A 10,626-nucleotide genomic window follows, 5' to 3' on the forward strand; every position below is an offset into this window, starting at 1 on the left:
TATATATTCCCATTCTAATCTTCAAAAAAAGAAAATAAATTAATTATGTGGTAATACATAAATTAAGGATATAAAATGCACGTTTAAGCATAAATTAAATTTAATGTTTTAATCTTATACTTCTTGCAATGAACACTTTATTTTCGGAGCCTTTCGTGGATTATGGGTATATGTTCATCGAATAGTTAAATGCTTTCCGAATAAAAATCCAAGATGGTTGACACATGTGATGAACTTTCACGACTGGCAACATATTTAGGTGTTTCTTGTGGAAAGATGTCATTTGACGGAAAGGAAAAGGTGATCATCAGTGTATTTTTCAGTGTTGAAATTCCGTTGTGTATAAAAATAAAGAAACAAATCCGTATAAATCTAACAAAGTCGCCGGTAGCTATTTTCGGTGCGTGATAACGTCTGTACACAGGGTATCGTTACAAATGTCTGAAATACACATATGCTATGATATGGGTCACAACACACATAAACAATGTATGTTTATGTGTGTTGTGACCCATATCATAGCATATGTGTATTTCAGACATGAACAAATTGTTTATCATGGAACATCGTACTGATACTTATCTCTTTAAGTTATGTTTAACCGATTCAAAAACATCACCACTGTACGGTAGTTAGGTTGGGTATGTCATTGTGTGTGTTGGGGGGGNGGGGGGGGGGGGGGGGATGGTATGGGGTGCTCCAAAATGTGTTCAGCAGGGATAGGTGAGACAGTCCTGTGTCGTCTTGTTTTAGAACGAAAATAATGTAAAAGTAGCTCAAAATATCTATTTCATATGTATTGATGATACAGCTTTTCTATAGTTTTTATACTATATAACTCAATCAGCAGAGTGTACTAGATCTAGCTGCTGTAAATATTTCCAATGCGTAAACAATCTATTATTTTTTTTCGTGCTTGAATTGGAAAATAAAGTGATGCCTTTCATGCTTTAAACTTTCAAAATTACTTTACATAGTTGTGTTTACAGGTACCAGTTCTGAAAGTTCAGAACAATTCCAATCCCAAAGGACTAGTCACTGTGGCAAAATATTTAACAAGATCAAGTCAGAATGCAAAAAACCTGTTAGGTAAGTAGTGAAGGACAAGATGGTAACATATTAGTTGCTGTTGTCTGTTTTCATTGATTCAACAGTTCATGCAGTTACCAAACCATCTGTTGAATAAAATCAGAAATGATATATAATAGTGTTTGAAAATCGGGCTGTAAATGTAANCCCCCCCAAATAAAGAAAAACTAATTTGGAGCATTGGTTAATTCATTTGTCCGAGTGTCCAAAAAATTGTTTCTGAATAATTAATCATACATAAACTAAAGTTTGGTGAATGATGACCAAAAGAGCAGAAGTAGCCTATTGATTTTGAGGTCCCTAAACCACATCATAAGTCAAGTTCAGAGTGGCTATACATTGTATACAGACTGAAATTTAAAAAAAAAAAAATGGTTTCCTTTTCACTGTATTCAGTGTATTGTCTTATGAACAATACATCAAATCTAAACCAAACTTGCAATTGGTCCTGGATGGATGCATGATATCCCTGGGGGGAAAGGAGGACCCTTATTGAGTTTAAGGTTACTAGGTCAAAGTTCAGGGTCACAGTAGCTGATTGCAAAAATGTTGGTTTGGAAAAACATTTTACTTTAGTATAACAGTTACCAGGTAATTCTATGTAAGACCATAAGTCAATTTTGGGTGAATTGTAACCCTAAGAGAAAGGGGAATGCTTATACTACTACTTCTACTGATTATTAGGTTACCTGGGTACTAAGCAAAATCTCAAAGTCACAATGACTATATATAGATAGACTGAAATTTTATGAAAGTGTTGGTTAAGCGATACATCAGATCTAACCTAAACTTGTGACTGCATGGTACCCGATGAAAAAGAAGATCCTTATTGAATTCAGGGGTATTAGGTGAAAGGTCAACATTACAGTAGCTATAAATGGATTGAAATTTTGTGAAAATGTTGATATCCACATTATTTCCCTTAAATGATTCATCAGATCTTAAAATTAACAGCTTTGATTAATGTTGCCTCTTGGGAAGAGGAATAGCTCTATTGATTTTGGGGTTACTAGGTATTTTGGTCAAGGCAGGGGTCCAAAAACAGGAGCTTATTCTACATTATTCTAAAAATGTTTTAAAATTTCAGTTCTTAGTTTTACCAGAAGTGTACCACATTTCATAATTTACCAAACATGGAGTGAAGAAAGTAGTCAGGCCAGACTGGCAAAACACAGCTGGGTCAAAATGTTTTTAGAATGTATTGTATAGTACAAATTTATTTAACAAAATTAACCTGTGTTGTTTTAATCTCACCAACAGGAGCTACACCAGAGGAAAAGGCAGCAGTTGACCAATGGTTGGAGTACAGAATTACACGCATTGACCGGTCAGCCCAGGATAAGGATGTCACAAACACTCTCAAGGTAGACATTAGGTAGTACATGAATTGTATTAGGTATAACACCATGTACTCGGCTTAGGCAAGATGTGGTACAGTTCCATGGCACCCTCACCCTTCAGCTCAAGTGAATGGTATAATTGCACTGCCCTATTCACCCTCAGCTAAGGCAAGTGGCACATACAGTCCCACTGTACACTCTGAACTGTTTACAACTTTTTCTGATTTTGTATATGCATCCATAATATTATGGTAATGATAAGAGCGAAATTTAGTGTGGATTCATACAATGATTCATATTGGCAAGCATGTACAATCATCAAATTTGTTATTTAAGGATTGTGTGATGTAGAGAATGTTACAGTGAATGATGGAAACAATCATGATTCATGTATACCACAATATCCTGATATCTGTAATGTAAATATCTGATGAATGAATAATAATAAAAAAAAATGTCGGTAATTCTCCTAAAAGAATTGAATGCTATCATATGTGCATTGAAAAAACCTTTTGCAATCAGTCTTCCTTAATTGATTGACAGCTAGGAATTTTAGTATCGGGTAACAACTTTTGTCTAATTGTGTAATGTATTTTGGATGCTTCATGCGATTTGTATTAGATTACTGCAACTCAACAGTACAGTTTGTATATTGGTATGCTGGAGACCTCTACTTACAACGTTAGTTACTGTTCATGAACAAGGTATATTTTATGCCAAACAGGAGCTGAACCACTACTTGGCAGACAAGGTTTACATAATGGGTAGCTGCCTGACCTTGGCCGACATCCTCCTTTATAATGGTCTTATTGAAATCATGGTAAGTGTGAAAATCACCAAACAAATCCTTATAACAATGAATGATTAATTCATATACAGTATCAAATAGTTGACAGGAGAAAGAGTTCATCTCTAATCTTTTTATATAAGACGTAGACCCTTTTCTCCTACAGTCTACCACTGAACAACAGGGATATATGTAATCTCTCCTTGTTGAAATTTATTGTGCTAAATTAAACCAACTGTATAACGAACCTTTAATAACAAGGATACCAATGTACAAGAAATCCCAAACACTAGCTGATATTTAGGTAATAATTAATTTGAAAGTACTAACAATTTTCTTGTTAATCTGTAAATACTTTCAGACTTCATTTTTTTCTGACTGGAAAAGGAGACATTGGGGTGGATTAAATCCCTAGTCTGTCTGATAATCAGCCAGAGTAGAGGTGATAATCAGCCAGAGTAGAGATGATAATCAGCCAGAGTAGAGGTGATAATCAGAGTAGAGGTGATAATCAGCCAGCGTAGAAGTGATAATCAGCCAGAGTAGAGGGGATAATCAGCCAGAGTAGAAGTGATAATCAGAGTAGAGGTGATACTCAGCCAGAGTAGAGGTGATAATCAGCTAGAGCAGAGATGATAATCAGCCAGAGTAGAGGTGATAATCGGCCAGAGTAGAGGTGATAATCAGCCAGAGTAGAGGTGATAATCAGCAAGAGTAGAGGTGATAATCAGCCAGAATAGAAGTGATAATCAGCCAGAGTAGAGGTGATAATCAGTCAGAGTAGAGGTGATAATCAGCCAGAGTAGAGGTGATAATCAGTCAGAGTAGAGGTGATAATCAGCCAGAGTAGAGGTTATAATCAGCCAGAGTAGAGGTGATAATCAGCCAGAGCAGAAGTGATAATCAGCCAGAGTAGAGGTGATAATCAGTCAGAGTAGAGGTGATAATCAGCCAGAGTAGAGGTTATAATCAGCCAGAGTAGAGGTGATAATCAGCCAGAGCAGAAGTGATAATCAGCCAGAGTAGAGGTGATAATCAGCAAGAGTAGAAGTGATAATCAGCCAGAGTAGGAGTGATAAGCAGCCAGAGTAGAGGTGATAATCAGCCAGAGTAGAGGTGATAATAAGCCAGAGTAGAAGTGATAATCAGCCAGAGTAGAAGTGATAATCAGAGTAGAGGTGATAATCAACCATAGAAGAAGTGATACTCAGCCAGAGTAGAGGTGATAATCAGCCAGAGTAGAGATGATAATCAGCCAGAGTAGAGGTGATAATCGGCCAGAGTAGAGGTGATAATCAGCCAGAGTAGAAGAGATAATCAGCCAGAGTAGAGGTGATAATCAGCCAGAGTAGAGGTGATAATCAGCCAGAGTAGAGGTGATTATCAGCCAGAGTAGAAGTGATAATCAGCCAGAGTGGAGGTGATAATCAGCCAGAGTAGAGGTGGAAATCAGCCAGAGTAGAAGTGATAATCAGCCAGAGTAGAGGTGATAATCAGCCAGAGTAGAGGTGATAATCAGCCAGAGTAGAAGTGATAATCAGCCAGAGTAGAGGTGATCATCAAAGTAGAGGTGATAATCAGCCAGAGTAGAAGTGATAATCAGAGTATAGGTGATAATCAGCCAGAGAAGAGGAGATAATCAGCTAGAGTAGAGGTGATAATCAGCCAGAGTAGAGGTGATAATCAGCCAGAGTAGAGGTGATAATCAGCCAGAGTAGAGGTGATAATCAGAGTAGAGGTGATAATCAGCCAGAGTAGAAGTGATAATCAGCCAGAGTGGAGGTGATAATCAGAGTAGAGGTGATAATCACCCAGAGTAGAAGTGATAATCAGAGTAGAGGGTATAATCAGCCAGAGTAGAGGTGATAATCAGCCAGAGCAGAAGTGATAATCAGCCAGAGTAGAGGTGATCATCAGAGTAGGGGTGATAATCAGCCAGAGTAGAGGTGATAATCAGAGTATAGGTGATAATCAGCCAGAGAAGAGGAGATAATCAGCCAGAGTAGAGGTGATAATCAGCCAGAGTAGAAGTGATAATCAGAGTAGAGGGGATAATCAGCCAGAGTAGAAGAGATAATCAGCCAGAGTAGAGATGATAATCAGAGTAGAGGTGATTATCAGCCAGAGTAGGAGTGATAATCAGAGTAGAGGGGATAATCAGCCAGGGCAGAAGTGATAATCAGCCAGACTGGAGGTGATAATCAGAGTAGAGGGTATAATCAGCCAGAGTAGAAGAGATAATCAGCCAAAGTAGAGGTGATAATCAGCAAGAGTAGAGGTGATAATCAGTCAGAGTAGAAATGATAATCAGCAAGAGGAGAGGTAATAATCAGAGTAGAGGTGATTATCAGCCAGAGTAGGAGTGATAATCAGAGTAGAGGGTATAATCAGCCAGAGTAGAGTTGATAATCAGAGTATAGGTGATAATTAGCCAGAGTAGAAGTGATAAGCAGCCAGAGTAGAGGTGATCATGAGAGTAGGGGTGATAATCAGCAAGAGTAGAGGTGATAATCAGCAAGAGTAGAGGTGATAATCAGCTAGAGTAGAAGAGATAATCAGCCAGAGTAGAGGTGAAAATCGGCCAGAGTAGAGGTGGTAAGCAGCCAGAGTAGAGGTGATCATCAGAGTAGGGGTGATAATCAGCCAGAGTAGAAGAGATAATCAGCCAAAGTAGAGGTGATAATCAGCAAGAGTAGAAGTGATAATCAGCCAGAGCAGAGGTGATAATCAGAGTAAAGGTGATAATCAGCCAGAGAAGAGGAAATAATCAGCCAGAGTAGAGGTTATAAACAGCCAGAGTAGAGGTTATAAACAGCCAGAGTAGAGGTGATTATCAGCCACAGTAGAAGTGATAATCAGAGTAGAGGTGATAATCAGCCAGAGTAGAGGTGGTAATCAGCCAGATTTTTTAATAAGAGCAAAGGGCACTTATTTTGTCAATTTGGTAATATATATTACACATAATGCTCATTTAAAAACAACTCTTCTTCTTTTACTAGGGAGGTCTGACGTTTTATGAAAAAGAGACATTTATGAACCTATCCAGGTGGTTTGATAATGTAAGTTTTGATACATGCTACATTGTAGAATTTATACTCAATGTTTGTACATATATTGTCCAAGAATCTATGCTTTATTTGTATTTTTGTGTATTTGTCAAGAGAATCCTTTCTACACTTCTGCACTCATTTAATGAGTCCTTCATCATAGGTAAATGAAAGCATATATCCTTAAGGGAGATAACTGCAATCCAAATCACAGGTATAATTTGTCAGCCAGCATATACCTTAAGTGAGATAATTCTAACACAATTTAACAGATATAATGTATAAGGAAGCATATACCTATAAAGGACACAATTCTACCACAAATCACAGTTATAATGTTGAAGGTAGCATAAAGCCTCAAGGGAGATTACTTCAATACAAAACGGGTGTAATTTGAATGGAAGCACACTCTCGAACAACTAACAGGAGTATATTATGTATCAGTCTTTTAAAGATCTGTAATGTTATCACATTTTTTGTTTTGTTGCCACAGATACAACACCAGCCAGCTCTACGACAATCTTTGGGGTTGGTATCATTCCAGAGGAACCAGTTGTACAAAGGGGTCAAAGTTCACTGACACCCACATGTCTAGATTTGTCTATTTATCATTCATCGTCACTGAAATACATGTTTAAATATCTTCAAATGATGTGTTGTCATATTTTTCTTTCAAATGGTGCAATGTCAATTCAGTAGCCGATCCATTAAATGATAAAAAAAGTCTTGAGGTTAAAATTAGTAAAAGATTTTTCAATCATTTTTTATGCAAGACTCGCACTTGCAGGAGATTTGCGGGAGACCACTGGTAAGAATTATCCACCCTTCTACTTTATATAGTCTTCAGTCCTTTTCCCTAAATGTCTCTCCACCCATGCCCATGAACATTAAAGGTTCATTGTTTATCAGAGATACCATTACTTAGCTATTAATATTTCAAGTAAGTAACAACACACACATACTCAAAATGTTCATTTAATGTTGAGCTGATGTACAAATACAATGTAGGTAAGTGAACAAATACCAATTATATAACAACTAAAGTAAAAGTATTAACAAATACACAATGTACTAAAATAAGTGAAACCTGAATAGTATACAACAAATTAGCACATGTCAGCTTATAGTTAACACAACAAGCATTGAAATACATTTGACATAAATCTGTAATGCTTATTTTAGGGAGACAGCAACGTTTTGATATACTGATTTAGGTTTTAGTTAAATACCGGACATGCACCATAAAGATTATCTATGGACAGTCTTGATTTTTGATTTTTCAAAGCAGCTACTTGATCCCTATGTTTGTCTATCTTGCTAGGGCAAGGGTTGAATACATTCAGTTACACTGAAGACAATGAATTCTTTTGGCAATTCCAATATAAATTACGATTCTGCATCGTCTTTATATGTGACGACTGTCATATTGAATATTCAATTAAAAGTTTTTGACGGTGAGGTTTTTCGGTGGATATTGCATTTAAGAATATAAAGCAGCTTTTCTCCTAAAAAGTTTCAAAGTAAGAAAAACTTAAATGTATGCATACATAAACTCGCTGAATTTTTGAAAGGGAGTCAAATCTTAACATGAATCAAATCTTTACTGTGCGAGATAGCATGCATCCTTAATATAAGCATGCATTGGTCAAGGTTGATAAGATTGTGGCATACAAATTAAACTGTAGCTGTTTAATTAATTGGTCTATACATATTGTTGCGGGTTAATGACAGATGATTATTTGGACAACTTCATGAAATATTGCATTTCATTGCAGATGAACAAGAATACTAATTATGGCATACACATATCAAATAAAATACAATAATGAAGTTTCGTTAGATGTACATTTTAGAACAAATATAAACAAGGATGACTGCTATCAAATTTCTGAAACAACAGTCCTTCATCATCAATAGCAATTACAATTTATAACAACAGGTCATTGCAGAACAGCGATGAACAATCGGATACTAACTCAGACTAGATTATTCTAACAAAAGATTAAGGTGTAAATGCAGCATTATTAAAAATGTCATAACTCTTCATATCCAATTAATACAGTACATGTGATACAAACAGACAGTGCAATGACTATCAGGCATAAAAAACTACATTTCATAACCTGTACCTTCATTAATGATAAGTGAATTATCTGATTCATCGACATTCATTTGTGTATCAAGCACTGAGAATACATATACATCAGTATGTATCATTAATAAGGTGTGAGAGCGTACAGTTAAACTTCTATATAATGTCATTTTTCATATGCCACAGTGCTTACCAAAACCATAGTTCAAGGTGAGCTAAAAATGATGTTCTTTATAATTTCTCAATATTTGATCATTATTAATGAGTAATGTATCCCTCAATATATTGCCAACCCCCCATGATAAAGCCTAAATTTCATATGACGCAAGTATAAAAAGGTTAAAATTGAACAAGATTTAATATTACTACTGTTGTTTATTAATGACGTTAAATAAACAGTTTATAAACTTGATTTATTTTACAATAATTATGAAACAGGTTATTCCAACTTATATTTATCATACTTGTTGACCTGGATAGAAGTGTGCAGAGGATCTCTATGTGGGAGGAAACCGAAGAACACAGAGATCAGGTGGTCAGGCAGGTGACCCATACCTTTTCATATCTAATTGGGAAACGTAACCCAAGCTGTCTTGGTGAAAAGGAAGGGTGCTATTTACAGCGCCACCCGACCATAAATATTGGGTATGCTGGAGGAAAAATTTGACAGTGTTATATCACAGAACTGGAAGGTATATTGAATATCACTAGATATGGTCCCTTTCTTTCCTTCTATTCTCCCTCCAAAATAGTGACCAATTTTGCTATGAAAGGTTTAAAACCCTGAAATAACAATGGGTCCGATTAGAAAAAGAGTTGCGTTCTTTTTCACCAGACTGATTTAAAAAATTACTGATTCATCTATAAATGGTGTGAATCCAAGGACTATATATATATATATATATGACGCACAATAAGTACTTTGTTATCTATTTCAGAGAATTTTCTAAATTCTAAGGATTATTCACTGCAACAAAAATGTTCTGTTTGGTTCTTCCATAAATTTCAATCAATTACAGAGATGTATTCAACTTCACACTCCTTGCAGTCCGCTCAACAGAAAACATTAAAATGCAGCTACATTATATATATGATGCATGAACTACAATGCATCAAGAGTTATGTCCCTTTTACTAGATCCTGTACAAGGAAGTTCCATCAGCTGTGTCAGAACAACACATTTATTGCAGTAGACTATGAACCAAAATAAATAGTCTTCATATTATGGTTAAAGCGTCATACATTTCATCTTATTTCGATTTAAAGAAGTTACAAGAAGAATTTATCTCTTTGGTTATTAATAAAAAATTAATTTGTACACTTGCTTGAATGAATACTTGGGTATATAAACAAAATAATGTATATTATAATTCAATAAGATAATGTATGTTAATACAAATGACTGATAAAATAATGATAATGTTTGACACACCCTTCAGATACTTGACATTACAGTATATTACTATAAACAATATTCTTCACCAGTGTGACCACCTTTTAAACTCGGTTTATCATTCAAAAAATACCAAACGGACAAAAATAGAAAACGTTTATGTTAATCAAGATAAAAATCACTTTCAAAGGGCAATCAAAACATTGGGAAAATGCCACAGTTTGGTGAGAATAAAAAAAAAAAAAGGATCTCCCTAAAATAAACAGTTTGTAACATAGCCAAATTCCTTTAATACTTAATGTTATTGAAAAGCTACGGAAATGTTAACATATTGTCAAAATCATAAACAACAGTTTTACCAATGCTTTTGTACAGGATTAATATCTTCCATACACTAAACCCAAAAGATATTCTAATGAAAGCAAAGTTTACACACAGTAATGTAAATAAAGGGAGGCTATCAAAAAAAAATGTCTTCAGGCAACATAGTGTCTTTTGGCTTGAAATTATTCCAAGAAAACTTAAAAACAGTATCACAATCAGAAGTCTATCAATACTATAGCAAACGTGAACATTCAGCCTGATGTTTACAAAAAACAGAGTTCTTTTCATTTACGCGAAACGACTGGGTTATTAATACGATATTTTTTGGATAAAAATCAGTAGCTGCAAATGTCACAGCTGGGCTTGAATTTCTTTGTCAAGCTAAAGCATTAATATCAATCAACTTCAGACCACTTGATCGGCTGTTTATATTTAATTAAATCATGTGGAAGACAACAAAATGCGCAAAATATTGCAGTAAAATAATGATAACCAGATACATTTGACATATAAGTGTGCATTTTGTATAAAATAAAAAATTTAAATCCTTTTGT

At 35.2% G+C, this 10,626-nt stretch overlaps 1 protein-coding gene across 2 annotated transcripts; it reads left to right on the plus strand.

Moving 5' to 3' along the window:
* Nucleotides 1-185: 185 nt before the first annotated feature.
* LOC110466702 (eukaryotic translation elongation factor 1 epsilon-1-like) lies at nt 186-6,912 on the plus strand. Of its 2 annotated transcripts, none has more exons than XM_021523397.1 (6): nt 186-300; nt 978-1,089; nt 2,350-2,453; nt 3,154-3,249; nt 6,216-6,275; nt 6,757-6,912. In XM_021523397.1, exons 1-6 carry the CDS (start codon nt 214-216, stop codon nt 6,841-6,843), a joined length of 546 nt encoding a protein of 181 aa, XP_021379072.1. In that variant the 5' UTR covers nt 186-213; the 3' UTR covers nt 6,844-6,912. The 2 variants fall into 2 exon arrangements, with proteins under 2 accessions (XP_021379072.1, XP_021379073.1); XM_021523398.1 differs by having other exon boundaries at nt 990-1,089.
* Nucleotides 6,913-10,626: the final 3,714 nt, after the last annotated feature.

The sequence above is a fragment of the Mizuhopecten yessoensis genome, unplaced genomic scaffold (assembly GCF_002113885.1).
Source record: "Mizuhopecten yessoensis strain PY_sf001 unplaced genomic scaffold, ASM211388v2 scaffold11141, whole genome shotgun sequence".
Classification (NCBI taxonomy): domain Eukaryota; kingdom Metazoa; phylum Mollusca; class Bivalvia; order Pectinida; family Pectinidae; genus Mizuhopecten; species Mizuhopecten yessoensis.

What these genes read in the sequence shown, in the direction of transcription:
- LOC110466702 (XM_021523397.1), top strand. Translation starts at nt 214, where the DNA reads ATGGTTGACACATGTGATGAACTTTCACGACTGGCAACATATTTAGGT. An exon ending in CATTTGACGGAAAGGAAAAG is followed by an intron (nt 301 to 977) that starts GTGATCATCAGT and finishes TACTTTACATAG; the next exon opens with TTGTGTTTACAGGTACCAGT. An exon ending in ATGGTCTTATTGAAATCATG is followed by an intron (nt 3,250 to 6,215) that starts GTAAGTGTGAAA and finishes TTCTTTTACTAG; the next exon opens with GGAGGTCTGACGTTTTATGA.